Source organism: Kryptolebias marmoratus, linkage group LG6 (assembly GCF_001649575.2).
Source record: "Kryptolebias marmoratus isolate JLee-2015 linkage group LG6, ASM164957v2, whole genome shotgun sequence".
NCBI lineage: Eukaryota > Metazoa > Chordata > Actinopteri > Cyprinodontiformes > Rivulidae > Kryptolebias > Kryptolebias marmoratus.
Genome location: NC_051435.1, coordinates 10,757,023 through 10,778,939, shown reverse-complemented (window position 1 = coordinate 10,778,939; position 21,917 = coordinate 10,757,023). Strand labels below are relative to the sequence as shown.

Genomic DNA, 21,917 nt, shown 5'->3' with positions numbered 1-21,917 from the left:
AAGGCTGTGCCTGCAGCGCCATCTACAGGTTCAGGTGTGCAAATCATAAAATGCATAGTTAAAAAAATATCCCCGTCATTTAAATTTTTATCAATAAAACATATTAATCACTAATGCAGTGTTTCACTTAAGTTGCACACTTATCCTAATAGTTATTTGGGATATTAATATAAAAAAATCGCAGTTCTTGATGTTAAGCTGCCTCTTGTTTTCGCTGTTTTCTTCTAAATAAAAGGCTTCAATGTGCGCACGAAGGCTGTGTTATTATTACAGTCCAGGCCTTGTTTCTGAGCCTGCCTGCCTCTCAGAGCGGTGGGTGGAGATTTCTCTTACGTTGCTCGTGGTGAGTCGAAAAGCAACAGTCTGGGGGGTGGAAAACACACACACACACACACTCTGATTCCCGACGCTGTCATGGAGCTGCGAGGGAAAAGTCTCCGTCTCCGCTCTCTGCTCGGGACCAGCTGGGTCGTCGCCCTGTGTGTCGGCCTGCGGGCGGTTTGTGCGGGAGGTAAGACTACGAGCTAAACCTTATTGTTGTTTTTGTTGTTGTTGTTTAGTAGGGGGGTAAAAGACGTCCTGCTTGCTCCGTTTGAGACCGAGCAGGCCTGTGAGTTGTAGGAGTCCCGAACTTTGCGCTTTGGACATAAAACACGCAACAGGAGCCGAATCTCAACTTCGCCGAACGTTTAATGCTAACAAGCTAACTCCAGAGCGTCGCGCGCTCCTGCTAGCATCCGAAACAGTTCATATCATATCAATACGTTTTATTTTATTAAGCTACGACGAAAAACTGAAAAGGGAACCGTCTAATTAAAGGTATGCTACCATCTCCTAAGCTGGCAACTAATATACAGCCGAACACATTGGGTTAAAACAGATATGAAACATGGAGGTCAACTCTAAATATATATTTGGAGGTTATCCATTTATTATTCCAGTTTAATATTAGACAACAGGTGGCAGGTTTAACTTTGACTGGATGTATTTAAAGTTTCTGCATTGCGGGGATGAGTTGTGCTTATTGAAGTCATATTTATGCACATAAAATCTGCCCTGAAGCCTAAAGTGGCTGTCCCCTGCACTGCTTTGAAGAACTTGTTTCTTTTGTTTTTTGTTTTCTGACAGCAGGGTCCTTTCCCCCCTGCGGTCTTCGTCTCCAACCACAGGAACCTGCAGCTAAACAGAGTCTCGCCACATAAAGACAGCCCTGGCAGGGAGGGAGCACTTCACAGGTTACCTCAGGTTACCTCAGGTTCCTGTGGGCAGGGGGTTCTTGGCATTACAATGCAGAACCCTCCCGAGAGATTGAATACGCTCAGCGGGTTCCGTCTTATTGATCGAAGGTTTATTCTCCACAGAACTGGCTCCTAGAGCAATCTTATTTTTAACAAAAACGTGGGCCGAAATGCAGAAGTGGTGTGTGGAAAAACTACGTGCCCCTCCGTGACTCAAGAGCTTCCAGTCTTTGCTTTAAGCAGGAGGATTTATCACCTTGAAGTAATCGTTTCCCCTTTTTCCTATTTTTTTTTTTTTTTCAGTTTCTAAAATAGTAGTGAAAGAACTTTTTAACTTCCTCACGGTACTTCTACAGTGTGTTAGTTTCTGCACAGCTCTGTTATGGTTTGAATGCGTTCCTGTCAGGTTGAGCTTTGGACCTTTGTACAGAACATCAATCATTCTCGTTTCCGCCCGTTCTTCTATAGATTCGCTAACATGCTCGAGATCTCCGTCCCAACTCAGGTCAAACTTCAGCCGTCAGACAGATGGGCTCGCTCTTAACCCTAGATTACTTTTTTTTTTCCCCCTGAGGAATTCATGGTTGACCTAATTTTGCGAGGTATTCAAAATAAGCCCACATCATCAGCCCTCTACCACCATGCTTTACAGTTAAGTGTGAGTTGTTTTCCCCAAACATGATGCTCTGCTTCGCGGCCGAACGTCTCCCTTTTAGTCTCGTCTGTCCTAGCAGCAAACCTAAACTGTGCTGCAGTTTTTACTTACTGATTTATTTGAAGGGAATTGGTTTTCTTCTGGCGACCCTGACAAACTCGTCCCACTGTTCAGGTTCCTGCTCGTACCTTTACTGTCGTATACTTCAGCATTTTAACTGAGGCCTGCAGAGCTTGAGGTTTATGTTTTTCAGTTCCTCTGAGCGTTGCTCAATAGTCCTTGAAATGATTTTGCAGCGGTTCGAGATAAAGGAATCAGTCTGGGATCGATATTGGACAGTTTTTAGCTTGATTGGCTGGTCGAATACATTTTAAAAAAAAATTTTGTTGTTGTTTTCAGCCACTAGCAAAGCCTCGACCTCCCGCAGCACCACTTAGCGTAAGAGTTTTCCTGAGTGGAGTAAATACCGACGCTGTTTTTTAAGGTGGTATATCAGCTGGTCATCCTGTCAGCTGAGAGTTTCTATTCAAGGCTGGTAGCGAGGAGAAAGGACACGGGAAAATGGATTATATCTCTGTTTGGTCCTTCTGAGCGTTCAGCCTTTGTCTGTCATGGAGCATGTGGGGATCTGTTGTGAAACGTTGAGCCCAGGTGGGTTGTTTACTGACGCAGGCACGGCCGTTACTGTTAGCTGTGCTTATTGCGCCAACCAAGAAAAAACGATGTTAGAAACGCTCGGATATCAGCGCAGTCATCATTTGTGTTTGTTTTACTAAAATAAGAAAATGATTTTTTTCACACAGCAGCTCCTCCCCGTCTCACCCGGGCAGAGCGGTGACGCCGAAGAAACCTGCTTTGCTCCAGAGGATCCAGAAGTCGTGACTTTTAACGCAAAGCACAAAGTTTACAGCAGAACGGGAACCAAACGTGTGATTTTGAGCAGGGGTGTCAGACTCCAGGCCTCCAGGCTCCACTGTCCTGGGAGTTTTAGGGGTTTTTTCTGCTCCAACACACCTGATCCAAACGGTTTATTTACCTCCTCACCAAATCATCAAGTTCTCCAGAAGCACGTCCACAAGTCATTTATTTAAATCAGGTGTTTTAAAGCAAGAACACGTCTAAAACATGCAGGAGAGTGGCCCCAGAGGAACAGAGTTCACTACGTGTGATTTAGAGGAACAGCCGTTCTGTAAGTTTTCTGAACCAAAAAACAACCTCATCGAAACAAAGAGGAAGCGAGCGTCGTTTGTCACATATAACTCTTCCACAGAAAAACACCTCAGCAGGAGAGAGAGAAGACTTTATCAGACTTCATCATGTGGAATCAGACTATATTCCTCTAGAAATGTCCAGTGGGGGAAAAAAAAAGTTAACAAAACAACAGATCCAGGGTCCTGATCAGCATTGGTGACTTATATAGGATACAGTTACATTACAAGAGTTTTACACTGTGTAATTCTGAAATGGGGTGAATTTATTTCTGTCTCAAATTATGTAAATGTATTTTCTTTGTCCTGTTGCTGCTAAAGGATGAGCATTGCCAAAGAAGATTCAAAGCATCTGGTGTTTGGAATCCACTAACTATTGACTCTTGATGGGGGAAAATGTCTGTATCTAAGCAGGTTTTTACCAATACATTAATGTCAAATCTTTTCTGTTTTTTTTTTTGCAGACTGCCCTGCAGATGGCCGCACATGGGTGCCCAATGGAGACAAATGTTACCACTTTCTCCACGGAGAAGAAGACAGTATCAAGAGCTACACTTTTGAGAGAGCTGCGACTCTCTGCCACGGGTTCGGTGCGTCAGATGTTGCAGAATCTTATTGTCCAGAGATGAAAAGGCAAACCAGCTTTTTTCTCTTTATGTCTGCACTTATCTTGTTATTACTGTCGTGATTTATTCTAGGGCTTCTGAGCATCCAGAGCGCGGAGGAAAATGACTTTGTTATCAATTATAGCCGGGAAGTGTGGAAAGGCGCTGTTGTCATGTGGCTGGGGATGTATTTTGATACAAACAGTAAGTATCATACGAGCAGAGGTCTTTAAACCATTGCTGCCTCATAAAAGTAAATAAAAAGTGACCAGTTAAGGGTTTTTAATCCGAGGATAGCTGCTGTTGGAGCCGATGGTGTCGTAAGAATACGTGCAAATTCTTTCTTGTTGTTTTTACAGCAGTTATGAAAGTCAAAGCACTTCTGAATACCGAGGAGAACAAAGACCAACATCGCTCGCTGCTTTTAATGCTTGTGAGTTCAAAGAAGTTCCCTTTGTTGGTTTTTGTCAGTGAGAGGAAAGACCACATGAGAAGCAAAAGGGAGGCTAGAAGTTAGTTAAGGCTGCACGTATTGTTGGAAGTTTCTCATCGCTGCGTGCTTTTACCCTCTGCATGCTAGTTGGCCAATCAAATGGAGCCCCCCAAAAATAAAACTCAGTGGCTTAGCATATCTGTCGCAGCTGGGCCTTCTCCAACCTCCTCATGCACACTAAACACCTCCTGGTTGCAGAGGTGGTCTTTTAAAGCTCTAAGGAGGCAAAGTCCATCACTGGTTTGCGGCGGACATGAAGTAAACAGCACAACAGGACAGGATATTGATGTTTCAAAGCAGATCAAGTCGAAGCTCATGACTCGTAGAATCAATAAGCGTAACTAATTAAAGACAAACCTTCAACTGTCATGTGTAAGGGAAGAAACTACAGACTATAATAATGCAGTAAAACCATTCATCATCATTGATGGTTGCTCAGACAGAATCCAGCCATTTGGTCTTCTTGGGGACTTTATGATCAACTTTTCCTTGTTTCTAAATGTATTCATGGTGGTCAGACTTCTTACATGACCTTCTTTGTTCAGTTCGAGTTAAAGAGTCATGGTGCTGATAGCCTCTCCAAGTCCACTCGGACTTCTCCTTCCCATGAACCATCATAAACTGAACTGGCCTAAGTGGATCAATCCCTGTTGCCAACCTAAAATTGACTTCATCTTTAAGTCGAACAGGTGTCTTTGAAAGGCCAGCAACAATTTCGTTTTCGCCTGTTGCCATTTTTGTTGTCGCTGAAGGTCGTCAGCATTCGCTCTGCCTCGGGTGGAAATCGGCCAGCAGGTCAACTAGAATACCTGAGAGCTGTGGGAAGTCCATTGCCAACAAATCCAAATCTGATTAGTTGATCTGCCTGAACTTATATTCTCATTCTGTTTAACTCTCAAGGATAAAGACCACTCTGGCTGGAGGAAAGTCAGCCAGAGATCACATAGAAAGTTATCTGGTTGATAAACATAAAACTGCAGGTTGTTGTTGTGTTTCTGCTCAGGTGACAGCATGAGGTGGTTAAATGAGAAACCCGTTACGTTCACCAACTGGGAGAGCGCCGATCCGTCAGACCTCCTGCCCACAGAGACGTGTGTGGCGCTGCACAGCGACACTGGGAGGTGGGAAAACGTCAGCTGCACGAACGATGTGGAGAACGGAGTGGTCTGTGAGGCACTTCAAGGTGAGGAGTCCTCTTTTCTGCCACGCAGCACTCAAAGCTGTTCTTATTATTTCTGGATTTATCTGAAGATGATATGATTGTCTCACAATGCTCTCTGGTTTGTGTTTTTTCAGAAACAAAACAAGCCAAACAGAGTAAGTGAACCTTTGAGCTCTCTGTTGTTGTTTCTTTGAGTTCTCCCTCCTGTGATTTTTGTGTGTGTGTGCATCCAGTAAGGCCCTTCCTTGTATTGTTCCCCGCTCTCCACAGAACCCAGTGCGCTGATCTCCACCCTGGTCATCCTCAGCGTGGTGGCTATCGTGAGCGTGTCGGGAGTCATTTGGTTTCTGCACCAGAAGCACAATTTTGGCTCCACCATCTTCACAGCCTTCGAGTACCACCCTCCGTTCCGAGTCCTGGACACGGACCAGTCCTGCCTGGTGGAGGCTGAGGAGACAGACAACGTGCCATAGGAGAACTTTCTCCTTCTTTTCCACGATAGGAAACGGCCAGGCCCTTGTCGCTGGCCGGGGGGTTTATGCAAAGTCGACTCTTGTATCAGTTACTTCAATAATTTGAATAACTTTGTTAGCGACTTTAAATAATGTAGTCTGATTGGGAGCAAATGATGCCAAACGTATCGATACTAACTTCTTCACTAAGGCACATCTCAGCACTGCTGTTTTTCCTGATTTCTACTAACGAAACCCTTTCAGATTATAGCGTTTTCATCACCGTTCGCACCATCCAGCACTACATGGATTCTCCTTCAGCATATTTAAATTGGCACATCCTTCCATTTTGCGACGAGTTGGGCACGAACACAGCGTTTCTCTTTTTATGAGCCAGCGGAACGTTTGTTACAGGACCGTTACACTAATTTAACGCTACGTTCCCTCAAAAATTCAAGGACGGAACAAAATTTGAAAGGAGCAGACAATAAAACGGCTTGATTTTTAGTTTTTAAATAGCATTAAGCTCAAAGTAAAATGGATTTTTGTTTAGTTTTTTTTTTTTTTGCCAAAGCTGAGCTGAGCTGATTTTTTGCTTATAAATAAAGATCCAGTAGGAATCTGTCCCGAGCTGTCAGTTGCACATGTAAATAGCCTAATCTGAACTCGTCTGCAGCGTGAATGAAGCAAACACCTGGGTGATTCTGTGCGTCTAGATGATGTGATGTTGCATCGCAGATTAAAGCCATTTTCCAGGTAAGAAAAGTTATTCTAAATCAGTATTATAGAAGAGATGTCCTGACCTGTTTTCTTCTGGGGTCACTCAGGGGTTTGTACTAATTTTTTCTGATGAAACTTTTCAAATTTGGACCTAATAGAGAGAGAGAGAGAGAGAGAGCGGGTGGAGGTTGGGCAAGTTTGTGCTAAATGCATTTTTCTTTTGAACATTACATTGGAACAAAACCCGCAGCCTCTTTTCTGCGACACTTTAAAGCTCGTAAACCTTTCAGAGCAAGTAGTTTTATCATAGGAAGTCTTTACATTCATTATTTGTGTGACACTTTTTTGGGCTAACTGTCGAAAGTTTGGTGATGTTTTTAAATGTAATTTGTGTTTTTTTGCTGCCTTTTGAAATGCTGTCTTAGTGTAATTCTTTGATAGTTGTAAATAAATCATGAATGATTTTAAAAAAACAGTCTGGGTTTGGCTCTGTGGCATCAGGAGACCTTTTGTATTTCTCATTTTCAAATTGTAGTTTTCAGTTTTTGTGTTGTTGTTTAACTGGGTGGCATAATTACATTTACTGCATTAAATTTTCAAAGTAAGACGACAAGCAGAAAGTAAAATTATTATTCCAGCACAAATTCAACACAATCTACTATTGTAGGCTTTCAAAATAAAATGTCCCTTTTTTACAGATGTACTTTTAAGTTTTTTAACCCTAAGATTAGATCAATGAGCCTGAAGTTGGCTGGTTGGCAGGAGTATCAGCTGTAATTCTATATTAATAATAAAATAATAAGCTGTAAGTTAATGTATAAATGTGGCTTAAAGAGCGGTGTGGAAGGAGGCTAATCTGATGTGAAAACTCATCTGAAAAAATGGCCGATCTGACGAGGTACTCCCTTAAGGCCAGAGGCTCTGTTGACATCTCAGTGGGAGCCACGATGAAACAGAAGCCAACAGGGTGTTTTGTTTTGTGTGTGTGCTTTCAAGCACATCTAATTTTAGACTTCCTAGAGGTCATCTGACAAAGTCTTTTCAAATCTGGGCTACAGAAGCCTCTATGTATAAGTTTGATGCTTTTAGGATTTTGTTATTGACTTATTAAAGTTACTCTGGACCGATGTTGACTTATTCCACTACTGTAGAGCTCAACCATCCGCTCATTTAGTTTTTGGACCACTTCTGTGCTCCTGTTAGAGCTCCGTGTAGTGTCGTTTTCCCTGGAAGGAGCCATGGTAATTTCAAAGTTTGGCCACAAGATGGGCCACGTTCACACTGTATCTGTTCATCCTTTTTACTGGGAAGAATAATTATTCTACTTCTCCCCCCTCTGAAAACATGAAATCTTATTTTTTTTGTCTATTTGAAAAAAAAAACGCATAAACTGACTAGTTTCTGGGGCAATTTAGTTACGTTCTCATGAGGAAAGAAAAGGGGGGCCAATGTGAGAAGTAAGCTAAATTAACCTTAAGTGATGTGAAGTCAAGTCCTCCTGCTGATTAGGAATCTTATTTATTTAATCACCAATCAGAGAACCAACACTTGAGAGGCCGCTGAGATGCTGCGCGGTGTGGAGTTGCAGTCAGAGGTTTAAAACCGGCGACTTTTACAAAACACTTGGAATTGGATATTTTAGATAACAAAGCCTGAGGACAATAATTCTGAGTCCTGTGTGAAGAAAAATCCATCAGGAAGAAGAAAAAAAAAATCCATTAGACTTGCAATGACTGCCAGGTTTTATTACAGCAGTGATTAGATTGATGTGACTCTTCAGGCTCTGAGGGGGAAAAAGAAAAATAAGACGGTCTCTGGTTGTAAAATCAATGCAAATAGGACTCATAAAGTTGGCATAAATAGAGTTTTTAAAAAAGGGGTTTATTGAATTCATTAAATTAACAGAAACTTAAAAAAATATATATCTTAATAGTCTGATAAAATGTAGTCTGAATAGAAACATGACTGATGCCTTTATGGGATGGCTAATTCTTTTTTTAACGTGAAAACAGTCTTTGGTTTTTCCTCCATCTTTCATTTTACGTGGTTATTTAAGAATGAGAAGTTACATCAAAACATTTAGTTAAAATTCTGTTCTGTGAGGATCTGCTGAAGTTCTGTTAAATAACCCAATTTTTTTCCCCTCCGAATGCCACAGGTTCTGGGGGGGTTCACAGTTGATGTCACATTCTTGTAGGTTAGAAAACAGCATTTTTGAAACGTTAGTCTTTCATCCCGTCACATTGGTCCTCCTCTCCTGTCAGCAGGACGCCTGTGTGTTATTGTCACGGAGGGATGGTTTGGCTCATCGCACAAACCACGATGGCCTCTTTTCACTCACATCACAGCAAATACGTTTTCTTCACACATTGGCCGGCGCTGGAGGAGGCTGACACAAACTCTTACTATAATGAGCTGCGGCATGAACGATAAAACATATAAGACTCTTATTCTGTGATTGGACCACTTCTCAGGTGGAGGTTCTAATAATTCAAGCCAGGGTTGGATCCCAGAACCTGCTGCCCTGACATCTGTAACATCTGTCTGAACTCAAACCTCCTCATTCTCACAGCCCTCTTGTGATTTCCTGCTTTTGTATATTTCAAGGTTTGCTGGACATGCACAATCTCATTTTTAGCACAGTTTGTTGCAATTCTGTGTTACTTTTCATTAAATTTGCTTTAATAAATCAAACTTCTTCACTCTTGATCATCAGTTTCTTGTGTTAAAGATTCTGTTTAATAATTTCCTGATGCATTAATGTTGTTTTTTTTGTTTTCTTGGTTAAAGACAATGCACATGGCACTGACACATCCTGAAATGTGCTGTGTAAATGAGTTTGCCTTTAAGGTAAAACTGAGGTCCAAACAGGCTCAGAAGACGTTTAAGGTAATATATGACATGACAGTAAAATCAGTTTTCTTATATTTGTCTTCTAATGACAGCTTTGAAGACATTTTAGAACACTCCTGTGCCTTTTTATTTTATTTTTTTGATCGTTTTTGCTTGAAATCGGTTGCTTTATTTCTGTACAAACAAATCTAAAAGACATGTTTCTCACATACATGTCTGGGAAATCTCATTTTCCTCTAATTCACTGTTCCAAAATACACACCATTTCATTCAGAAAACCAGAGTCCCCCTGTGTGACTGACTGCTCTCTGACCAGTCTTTATATAAACTGTTTATATCTTATTCAGCTGACATTTGTTCTACATATCAGAGCTTATCCTAATTATATAATTTCTGTCTAAAATGAATGAGTAAAATTCATCTGTGTCACAAAATTGAATGCACCACTTTTATATTTATTGCTGTGTGGCTTGATGCAGACTAATTTGAAGATATTGAGTAAACCTGAGCGCAGGAGTAATAATATGCAATCAAAATGCATCTTTCACGGTGCAGTGGAATATATATGGAATATATATTGAATTGTGGAATATATCATCAGGTATGTTACATTAAATGTTACAAATAACACAACTGTGCGCACACGCACTGGGGCTGCGGATTCAGAGAAGACACTGTGCCATTTTGTAAATCATTGGCATCATCAGCGCTTTGTGTTGAAAGGATCAGAGCGGCGTGTGTGCCAAAAATAATTCAAATGTGTGTAAGGCCAAAACAACAAAGAGCACGGTGGGTCCGTCTCGTGTGCCTTTAGAGGCTGCATGAAACAAATATGCACACTTCCTAATTTATTTTTCAAGTGTTTCTATAGTGATGATCTTTGCTGTGTCTCCGGTCTCATTATACTTTCTAATCATGATGCTTTTGGGAGGAAAAAAAAAAAAAATCTCTTTAAAGGGGACAGACCATTTGCCCTTCCCCCAATATGCTGCTCACACTGCGGCAACAAATAACCAAGGAGGGCTGGCGTTTTGATATTACCTGCTCTGATCTCTGTGCCATCATTTTTTTTCTCTCTCCCCCCCTTTCTACAAATAAAACCCCAGGTCAGCTCACAGCTTGAAAGAGACAAATTCATCAAATTATTGCTTCCTCCCTCACAGAGTATTTATCCAGCCACGCAGTCCAGTTAGTGGCTCAAATCAATGAGCGTGAGGGACAGCAAACACGGTTTCAGTTATGAATCCTAAACAAATCTATTTCTGTCTGAATAAACCGTGTCTTCATACACAGATATAGCAAAATAAATATTTAATGGAGGTCAGAAAGGTATTGTTTTGTTATATATCCTAAAATAAAACATGTAAATTCTTCAATCATAAAAAAACTAAAGGTCTGTTTCCAAAAAAGACAGAAATCTATGGTAAAGGTACTCTGTGTGTCATAATTTAAGGCATTTCTTCATAAAAAAAAAAACATTTTCATGACAACGATGAGAGACTTTTCCTGTTTCTTCTGCCTGATGGTGTGGCTTCTTCTTAATGCAAGTTACACAGCTCTCATTTAAAGTCTTTTATCAACAGAAGGTGCCTTTCTGTGATTTGGACACTATTTTGTTACACAATAATTATATATTCTACTTTTAAACTCAAGTGTTTTCAAATCTGTCTTATTCATCAGAAAGTAAAATATTCGTCAGGCCAACCCTGCTGTTAATTTATCCCTGCTGACCGCCCTACAAATCACCTGATATCAGGTCATTTTGGATAACATGTTTCATGTAATGTAAGGCATCACATGAAGGGTACAAAATGAAACAAATGTGTGCATCTAAAACTGGAAATGAACATATATCTCAACAGAAATGTATTCTCAAGACAACTTTTTAAGTAAACGTAAGAGAATTTGCTCAATGTCAGCATTGCGAGGTCAGTATTTTGTTCAGTATTATTGACTAATGAGTCAAAAACAAAATGGTGTTCAGCGGAGAAGCAAAATAAGGTTTAATGTGGTGGGATTAGTGCTGGTTTGCACAAGATCTACTGACACGGGGAAGGTGTAGCCCCTGCCTGTGTGCATCGGCTGATGTTTTTTATCCCTGTGGGTCTGATGTGTGTTGCAGACGAAAATCATCTCGGACAGAAACAGTCAGATCCCAAGTTAAAGTGCAACAAACAGCAACAAACATGGAGATAAAGGGAGAGGGGTGAGGAATATTCCTAAATCTACCCTCTAAAGATGAATAAAAAGATCTCGGGGGCACGAGCATGTGTCAGGGTGTGTCTGAAATGTGTAATTACTGCTGTAAGTAATGGATTACAGAATAAAACTGTCCCAAATTACCAGACATGTCACCTAAATTTGTTTTGTGTCAGCTACAAGAAAATAATAAGGCAAACCGTATTCAAATATCACACGCACCTAATTTATTTCCCACATAAAGTAAGCAGACACGTTGAGGAATAAAATTTAATCCTGTTTAGTTTATTTATTTTGTGCCGCTTTACAACTAAAGTCATGTCAGGGCACTAAGCAGCAGAAAAACAAATCCATATTTGGATTCTGATCTAGACTCACATATAATTACAGTCATTTTAGTTCTTATTATGACACAATACACCTACAGCACTTTATAAAATACCTATTAGTAAAAATCAAATCTTCACTTTGTCACAGTCGTCCATCCTGAGCAGCACATTGGAGTGACAGAGGAAAGGAACAAGACAACAATTCCTGTGAATTTGGAGACATATTCTTTTTTTGCACAAGTTACCAGGGGGGAACCAAATATTTCAGCCGTCTGAAATAATCGGTTCCCCCTCTAAAACATAAGGACAAAAATAATTTACCAACAAGTCCTTAACTGTGTTTATTCCTCTCATCATGGACAACAATTCCTGTGAATTTGGAGACGTTTGTTCTTTTTTTGCAAAAGTTACCAGGGGGGAACCAAATATTTCAGCCGTCTGAAATAATCGGTTCCCCCTCTAAAACATAGGACAAAAAATAATTTACCAGCAAGTCCTTAACTGACTCGGAAGGTCTGGTGTGGTTTCTGTTTGAGGAAAAACAAAACAAAACAAACAAACAAACAAACAAAAAAGCATTAATGTTAGCAAAAGCTGCAAATACAAACATGGAGAAGAGAAAAGTAAAGGCAGCAGCAGTTTAAGCCCCAAACCTGCCCTAACTATGGGATTGATCAGAAATGAAAGTAAACAGACAGGGTGTCAGCCTCAGGGAGGAAAACTGGGATACAGGAACCACAAGTAAACCTGCAGTCTGTGAGGGAAACATGGAAGAGTCAGATCTCTGATATAAGATGGAGCTCTGTCTGTTAGAAGCAGGGTTTAATGGAGACAAATGTGACTTCTTCTCTTTTTTTAAAAAAGAAAAGATTCAGATATAGTGGGCTCATTTTTAAACTTTAATGCCCATTAAATTAAATTCCAACAAGAACATCCACAGTGGGTCCGGCTGGGGTTCGGGGGGGAGCTCCGGGTGGGTTCTGCTGCTGGTCTCAGATCAGAAGTTCGCGTCGAGCCCCAGAGGTGACGTCACTTCGCTCGAGTTGCTCGGTGACACGGAGGAGAGTCTCTTCAATCTGCGATGAGAGCCCAACACACTCAGTCGGACTCAATTACTGACGTTCATGTCTTTTTTTTTCCCGCCTCCATACATATGTATATGAACAAACCCGAAAGAGCTCGAAACTGAGCAGCAAGTCGCCTCTTCTGGAGTATTTCTGTGCGGAAAGGTGAGTTTTGTGAGCCGGGCTGCTCTGACAGGTTTAATGTGTCGTCAGGGCTAACAGAGAAGCTAACAGTCCTCCCTGAGCGTTAACAGCGCACCTTGACTTCACTACGCTGCTCTTTGTTTGGGTTTAAAAATTAAAGGCTGAACTAACTGGTAAATAATGTTGCTGCTGGAAAAAAAAAAAAAAAAAGCCTCATGTGTGCCGAAAGTTTGTTGAAAAAACTCCTGTTGTCATGTGGAAATTGTAGCCTGGAAACAAACGAATGCTGACTTTTGTAATTATTTAACTCGACACAGGTGTGGAGCTGTCATGTCACCGGTCTCTCAGGATCAGGGTTTCAGGCTGTTTACTTCCCACCTGCTTTATTAAGCTTTAGGGAAGTGATATTTGGTGCTTTTAGTCCTTAATTGTCACTGTGTGAATCTGGAAAGTAACAACAGTGTCCATAAATAAATGAAAGTCACGTGTGTGTGTGTGTGTGTGTGTGTGTGTGTGTGTGTGTGTGTGTGTGTTGAATCTGGTGGTAACACATCACACTTATTTGTAATTAGCTACTAAAAGAAAGCAACTTTTCCACAATGGAAAACTGTTCATCATCATAATAATAATAATAATTTTAACTTTACCAGCTGGTCTGCTCTGTGGGTTCAAAAATGTTAATTGGATGTCAAAACACTACATTTAGTATTTATTTATCTATCATTTGTGGTGTTGGCAGTGTGACTATGTGAAGAATAAAAATAATATTATTATTTTTTATTATTGGCTTCCTTGTGTTTTCCAACACAAGGGTCCTTTTTAAATCTCCATGTTGTCTGTTTTGTTGGTTGCTGTCACCTTCTGAATTTATAGAAACAGATTTAATGTGTATTTATATATTTTTGGTTTTAGAGCTGGATGTGTGGCTCTTTGCAGGAATCAACCCTCTGATTTGATGCAACTCACCTGTAAATAATTGCACGTCTCCTGCCCTACTGTGAGTGTGCACCAGTGTCTGAGTGACCCATTTTGGGGTTGTGCACGCTGTGTGTTACATTTGAGACTTCTGCGCGCACATTATAACCACTTCTTGACTAGCTTTCCTCTCAAAGTCTGCAGATTGTAACTGAAACTTATAAAAAACTGTTTGTTTTTTTTTAATAACTCATAAACTCTTAGCTCAGAAGACAACCTTGGACTCTCCTGTCTGAGTTCTAGTTTGACTCATTCAGATTCGTCAGGTGTTGAAATGAGTTTAAATGCTGTGTTTTCTTTTTACTCGTTGCTGTTTAGTCTGTTGAGTCCAACACTTTGTTGCCGTGACCCAACAAACTGCTGCTTCTTCATCCTGATTCATCAGCAGCGGATCCCTTACTGCGTGCAGCTTTACCACTGTGGCTGAAAAATGACTTGTTGACAATTATACCGCCAGAATAAATCGCCTCAACGGCATGGTTATGCAGTGGCACCTAGTAAAAGCAATAATTTAGTGATACGCAGTGCAACAAACAGCCTCTTGACTTCTTGCTGACCCAAATGTCAGAGAGCAGGGCAAAAAAAAAATAGAGGTGGGCTGAATTTGCATGTCCACAAATCCATCTATATAAAATTTGTTATATTTGAGCTATATGAATGTATAAAAAGGATTGTATTTATTTTAAAAAGTGGAATTCTTGTGAGGAATTGAGTTTCTAAGAGTTGGATAAATTTGAAACTCCCCTTGGAGGGGGAGTTAAAGCATCAGCAGCCCTTTTTATTAAAAAAAAGGGCTGTGTTTGTAATAAAGTTATTATTTGCACGTTGGCTGTCGCTGGATGACATGTCAAACTGTCTGGGGTTTGTGTGTCTAAACGCATACAGAGTTCAATTTGACAATAATAGACCCTCAATCTGCAGAGCACATTTTGCTGGTGCAGGATACCAAGTGTCATTTGGTTTGTTTCTGGCAGACACCTTTTTGTTTGCTGCGCAGCGGAGCCGTTTTCTCTTTGCAGATACAAGAAATGACCAAGCACGTGACCTTAGCACAATCGGAGTGTCAGTGAAATGGCAGCGAGCAGACATTAGTTCCAGTAAAAGTTCATCATTTAAATGGCTCCGGTAGCCGGAGCAGCGAGATAAATCAGATCCCAGCCTTGATGTGTTATGCATGCACCCAGTAACTGCCAATGAATCAAAACACAGGTAGAAGGGCACTAAATATGCCTCATATTTATTCAGTACACATGTCCTTGAAGAGCTCAGCAGACACAAAAAGCTGTTAACTGTTGCTATGAGTCTTTAACACTTTGAGAACAGAAGCAAGATGACATTAAAACAATGCAAACATTCACACTTTTCTGTCTTAATGGTAAACACATCCCCTGGTTGATTAATTTATAAAACAGCGCTTATATTAAAATGAAAAATACTTCACAATGACAACTGTGTAATCCAGATGTACAGTGAATATTGGTTTTTAATCTATTGTTTCTTTTACCATATTGTTAAGATTAAAGAAGTGATTCTTGTGATTTTAAAGTGAAGTATTTGTTGCCTTGCATGCTATTCTCTCACAGAACACGAGCTGACCGTTTTTATGTTCCTGCAGTTGTTTCTGTTGGCCTTTTGAAAAAGCCATAAGGGTCTGCTAATAATTGTCTTTCACACATTTTCACCCTGTCTCTTCCATTCCAAGCCTTTTCACAAGTTAACACTCATTAATCAAAGACGCCAGCTTCCTGCTGAGGGCTGAGCTGCAGGTTCATCCATTTGGCTTCCAGTTTTCTGTAAGAAACGAGGCAAAGTCTCTTAACGCAGAAGCATAAATAAATCCATGTTCTTTATATGCAAGCCCTGAAGGTTAATGCTGTATAATTCGATGTACCCTCTTTGTCTGCCGTGATTGATGTTTTTAAACATGTAAGGCTTGACGGGAGTTGCTTTTTGTAGGTCAGTGTTGACACTTTATGATTGGGTGAGCTGAAGGGGAGCAGCACAGGGGAGGTGCATTATTAGGAATGTGTCAGAGAGATTACTCGTTTTCACTCATCTTCCTGTTCTATTTTATCTCCGCCTGGAGATGCATGTTGCAGTTTTTTTTTTCTTTTAGACTAATGATGCTTCTGAGATTGAAATCTACCTGCCATGTTAAAAAGCTTAATGCTCCCTTCTTTGGTGACAGTGTATTTGAACCTTTTGAATAAAAAAATTTAGACTGATACTGAAAATGAATGGACTGTTGTGTGTGTATATTTATATAGAATGATTTTTAGTCATGGGTGGGGTAATGCATACTAATAGCTGCAGAGCTTTTTGTGTAGCAGCTGGTGTAAACCATTCTTCTCTCACATAAAGACTGTACCTCAGCAGCCTGCTTTTTATTGATCCACATACATTTAAAATCTGGTCACTGCTGCCATTTCCTATTTAAGCTGTACCAGGGCTGCAGCTGCTACATTTTCAAGCATCATATTTTTTACTTGTTGTGTTGCATATGTGGCTAGTTTTGAAGCATAATATTGCTCCAATAACGTTGGCTTATAATAGGTTTATAATGCAGGGTCCCTGTCAGGCATTAGCCACCAGGAAGAAAATGATTACATTTATGAGTAAATTAAGGATGCACCATTTCTGTCAGCTAGTTTCACGAGTTTAATCAATTTGTTTTTATTATAAATTGATCATTAGAAGGCGTGTATCGAGGGCAGATGGATGGCTCATTACCTTCCGATGGAGACACCCTTTAATAATTACAATTTTATTATGAAGGATGCTGGTGACATTTTTCATCTGACCTGATACCACAGTAACATTGCACAACTGTTAAATATTTTAGGTATAATATTATCTGTATGCTAAATGTGAAGTGCTAATATTTACATTTAGAAAACACAAATCGCCTCTGACTGTTTACTGAAGCATTATTATGCAAAATGTAGATCAATTTACTTAAGATGTTAGTTTGCTAAAACAAACAGGACCACGGTAACGAATAAATCTGTTAAACTGTCATTTGTTATTTACTTTCTTGACATAATAAGCTGCTGCTGTTTACTGAGGCCACTTTCAGTGGATTTATGGTGCATTATTCACTTTCATCTAAAGAAGGCTCCTCTTGTAGGACTTTAATGGTTACCCTGGTATTTACAGTATACAGTTACACTGAAGCTTAGTGTGTTGCTTGTAACTGATGTGTTCATTTCTGCCACTTCTACACAAATATATACAGTGAAAGATAAATTGTTGCAGCTATCTTAGACCCTTTATATCCTCTGTAGTAACATGTAATGGATAAAAGTGGAGTGGTAGTTTAATCCACAGCTTTTTTCCCCCCACATTTGAACATTTTCCTGTTTTATAGTCTAAATGATTTATTCATTCCCCCTCTTTTGTTTCATTTGGATCACTGCAGGAAGTGAGCGTCATGTGTGGGTAATCATAACCTTTTCGTGGTGGGCATGTAAATCCTCAACCAGCTCAGATTATTCCCTGAATGAAAGCGATCTTACAAATGTGGTGCTCTGAAAGTACAGCACACTTGTGCTGCACCCAGAAGCCTGTTTCCAACAGGAGTCTGGTCAGATATGGTGCACCAGCTGCCTTAAATAAAGGTAAATCTATAAAGGGAAGCCTTTATGACAAGGAAGTGTAAAAAATAGTCCTTTTTCAAAGGACCAGCTGGAAATAAAAAGCATTTTCACTGAGAAAATGGAAAGTGCTGACTGTCCAACATGACACACATTAGTTATTTTTCTGTTCTGGTGATGGCAAGTTTTACTGTCGTGTTATTTAAAGGAAAATTAAAGAATGTCAAGACGGCATTTTAAGTCAAGTCAAATTTTAAAGTCATCTACAACCATTCTGTTGCACTCCAGTTTAAGAATAATGTAGAAGTAAAGACATGCTGGAAATGTCTCCGTGTTGAGTGAACTACTATTAAATTTGTTGTACAAAAAGATTTAAAAAAAAAACTTCTGTGATCATTAGGAAAGACTGAACTGGATGGGGGAAAAAGTGATGCATTCCCAATTAATTTTTGGAAATTAAAAAAATGAGAAACTTGTAATTACTACTGCACATTGACCTCAAAATGTTTTTAAAACATTATTGCGTGTACTAGGCCATATAATAGTACCTTTATATTGTAGTGCATATTAGGTTTATATAAATATATAAGAGAAACAGCCACTAGGGAGCACAAGCCAGTGTATCTCTTGCGCCGGTCCCAAGTGCAGGTAAATGGTGAGGGTTGTGTCAGAACGGGCATCCAGCACAAAACAAACATGTGAGCTCATCCAGGCGACACCATACCGGATCGATGGTCCAGAAGGAGGAGTTAGCAAGGAATGTAGTCGGGGTGAAAAGAGTGTCAGATAGGGTGATGAGTCTGAATGTGGAAGTAGAAGATCTGGTGTTGAATGTTGTCAGTGGTTCTGCTCCACAGGCTGGATGTGAAATGTTGGAAGGATCTCAATGAAGTGATAGAGAGTATTCTCAGGGAGGAGAGAGTGGTGACTGGAGCAGGTCTGAATGGACATGTTGGTGAAGGAAACAGAGGAGATGAGGAAGTGATGGGGAGGTTTAGTGTCAAGGAAAGGAACCAGGAAGGACAGAAGGTGGTGGATTTTGCCAAGAGGATGGAAATGACTGCAGTCAATACCCATTTCCAAAAGAAGTCACAAAGTTCCAGGACTTCAAGTACTTAGGATCGACTGTCCAGGAAAACAGGGAGTGTGGTAAAGAGGTGAAGGAGAGTCCAGGCAGGATGGAGAAAAGGTTCAGGAGTGATTTGTGACAAAAGGGTGGAAGCAAAGGTCAAAGGAAAGGTTTACAAGACAGTGCTGAGAGCTGCTATGCTGAATGGCTTGGAGACAGTTAAGGTTCTCCTTGAGGGGGACGAGGATGGACAGGATGAGGAATGAGGACATCAGAGGTACAGCACAGGTTGGACGATTGGGAGATAAAGTTAGAGAAACCAGACTGAGATGGTTTGGACATGTGCAGAGGAGGGACAGTGGGTATATTTGTAGAAGGATGTCAGAGATTCAGCTGTCAGGAAAGAGACAAAGAGGAGACATAAGGATGCAGTTATAGAGGACATGGAGTGAGTTAAAGTGAGGACAGAGGACAGAGTTGGATGGAGGAGGATGACTCGCTGTGGCAGCCGCTGAAAAGGGAACAGCCAAAAGAAAAAGAAGTCAAAATAACTAAACAGATTTGTATTCTGATATTAAAAATCAGCTCACTCTGTTTCCACAGGAGTTCAGTTATCTGTATATTTCCATAACAAAAATATGACTAATGCTAGATAAATAAATGTGTGAAACTCATCAATAAATGATCGTTGTTGTTGTGTTTTTCAGGTGAGGAGTGACGTTATTAAACAGAAAGATAGTCTGGAGGATAATCTCAAACAGTAAGTCATTGTTCATGTCTGCCTTCATGCTCTGGTGTCTTTTTTTTTTACTCTCAATTTACTTTAATAAATTGGAAAATGTAACACATGAAAAGAAATGCTGCACTATGCTAAACACCTCATTTTAAAGTCGTACTTAGGATTAGAATTTTCCAATCAGGTTAAGATTCAAACAAGTCCTCCTTCATGAAATGAGTTTGTGCTGCATTACTCTTTGCTCTCATTTAGTGTGTATCTAATTAATTCACATCTTTATCTGAATTAGTGTGTTAAAGCTTAGGGGGGCATATTTAAATCTCTTGGGGGAGAGAAGAAAACTTTTTTGGCCATGGGGTGTTTAAAGATAAATTACTGAGTGCCAGCAGGGGTAATTTGTGGGGTTGGAGCCACAGTTTGGTTTTGTTTTAAAATTTAATTTGGGCTACTTCATTTATCGTGGCTTTATAGATGTTTCTTAGCTGCTATTAAAAATATAATTGTTGCCTCCAGACACAAGGAGCGGGTACACCAGCTTCACTGCTGACTAGTTGTACCTACATCATCAGAGGAGAGTGAAAGGAGGCTTGTTTTTCCCTTTTGTTTATCATGAAGCAATAACTATCTGAGGACATTTTGTCTTGCACTGATTTAGTTCTTTTAAAAGCTTTCAGCTTAAAACAAAATGAAAAAGATGGCTGCAAAATCTCTGAGACGTTCAGGGCGAGTGCCGCAAACATCTGCCTTCGCCCGCGCCACTCCTCTGGAACATTTTAGGACTGGAGTGCAAGTGAAAACAGCTAAAGTGCCATAAAATTTATTACGTGTGCACAGCCACCCCTTGATGTAGAGGAAATGACTCCCAGTCTTTTTCTGGCTGACCCTGTTAGGACACAGGTCATCTGCAGGCAAGCTGAGTTACAACGGCAAAGGCAGAATGAGTTTCTCCACAAGAGAACCATCAACACTTAAAGCCAAGCACTCTCCCTTTCATGTGTCTGTAGTGGAGGATTTTATTACACCAGTCATCAATAACCTTCTGTTTGCCTGCACATACTGTATGTATATGAAGGAATGAACGGTCCAAGATGTTTCACTTTCATTAACCTTCTCTGTATTAGATTGAATCTGTGGCATCATAAGACACAAATGGTATTATAGTTTCTGTTTTCAGCATGTGGTAATGTTGATTTTTTTTGCAAGAAAAATCTTGGTTAGGCAGCTGTTTAAATAGCAGGAGGCTCATCTGTTAAAGTTTAAAAAGATTATTTCTTTGACCATGTAAGGACCTACAAATGGCTTCAATAACATTTAAGGGATCTTATGTAAAAATTAACTAGATATAGTTTGCTTGAACTGCTATATTATTTATTTTAGAGGCTTGAGTCGTTTCTATGATGAAAATGTTGCCTTTCTGCCCTGGTTAGCTTGGTTTTTCCATCATAAATCATCACAGACTCTTCAGTCAGAGAACGCTCAAATTGTTGTCCTCTGCAGGTTAGACACTGATTGCTTATAAAGAATTTTCATAACCCAGGTTAAAAAAAATACAAACAAATATAAAATGACTGCCAGTATTTTAGTTTGATTGAACAGCTATGGATCTATTCAATTTTAGCATTAATCAGAGACACAGAATACATGAGTGTATGTGTTTGTGTGTGTATATATATCTATCTCAGCGCTTACAAGAAGCTTTTTACTCTAAGCATAAATGCCACTTAGCTGAATGAGAGTCCTGCTGGCCCCTTCCAGGCCCTGCACAGAGATGATGTGTGTTGTCAGCACTCAGACTGGTTTGGAGGTGGCGTCAAGGTGAATGCTGAGTTGTAGAATTGTGGGGAATCATTGATATTCTAACTCAGAAGCTGCAAATGGCTCGGTGGCAGATGGAGTCTTTGTCAGGGAAGAAAAATGGCAGCAAGGGAGCATCAACACCATTTTCCCCCATCAGCTCTGCTGGTAGCGGTGACCTTCTGAAATCAGCAGCACACGATCAGATATTTTACTTCTGCAGTTTATCAAGTAAAGAACACAAAGGAAGTGTTTATTTAGTGCAAGATAGGGTTTTTATTGTTATTCTTTTGTAGGGCTCAAACATTTTTAGTAAGTATTAAGCTCACACAGTTCACATCTTTTTAATTTACTGTAAAACTATCGAAATTGATATGGAGGAAACTGGCGACCTGGGGGAGGGTTTCTATTTGAAACGAGGCATAAAATAACTTGTCAAAAAGGCAATTTATAATAAAGAAACACTAGGATCTGTTAAGTTTGTAAGTTTTAGAATTAAGAAAATCAAACAAAATGACCTGTAAGCTCCCATGTTACTAGTTTTGAAGGGAGATTTTATTTGTAATCATGAAAAAAGAAATGTTGCTTGTGCATAGTGAAGAATGAAATAACTGGTACTCTGCAAGAC

At 40.0% G+C, this 21,917-nt stretch overlaps 2 protein-coding genes across 6 annotated transcripts in view; both read left to right on the top strand.

The window, feature by feature from the left end:
- Positions 1-292: 292 nt before the first annotated feature.
- On the top strand, positions 293-7,006 carry cd302 (CD302 molecule). Its single transcript, XM_017424382.3, has 6 exons — positions 293-511; positions 3,566-3,691; positions 3,800-3,910; positions 5,203-5,382; positions 5,496-5,516; positions 5,632-7,006. Exons 1-6 carry the CDS (start codon positions 415-417, stop codon positions 5,832-5,834), a joined length of 738 nt encoding a protein of 245 aa, XP_017279871.1. The 5' UTR covers positions 293-414; the 3' UTR covers positions 5,835-7,006.
- A 5,976-nt stretch (positions 7,007-12,982) lies between these two features.
- LOC108240782 (bromodomain adjacent to zinc finger domain protein 2B) overlaps positions 12,983-21,917 on the top strand; it is a 34,853-nt gene continuing 25,918 nt past the window's right edge. For 4 of the 5 annotated variants that reach the window (XM_025007691.2, XM_025007693.2, XM_025007692.2 and 1 more), the window contains exons 1-2: positions 12,984-13,143; positions 19,467-19,519. The gene's annotated coding sequence lies outside the window, so the exon portion shown is untranslated. Of the gene's footprint in view, positions 13,144-19,466; positions 19,520-21,917 lie in introns of all 5 variants that reach the window. The other variant, XM_025007690.2, reaches the window with a different exon arrangement.

What these genes read in the sequence shown, in the direction of transcription:
- cd302 (XM_017424382.3), top strand. Translation starts at nt 415, where the DNA reads ATGGAGCTGCGAGGGAAAAGTCTCCGTCTCCGCTCTCTGCTCGGGACC. An exon ending in GATGTATTTTGATACAAACA is followed by an intron (nt 3,911 to 5,202) that starts GTAAGTATCATA and finishes GTTTCTGCTCAG; the next exon opens with GTGACAGCATGAGGTGGTTA. An exon ending in AACAAAACAAGCCAAACAGA is followed by an intron (nt 5,517 to 5,631) that starts GTAAGTGAACCT and finishes CGCTCTCCACAG; the next exon opens with AACCCAGTGCGCTGATCTCC.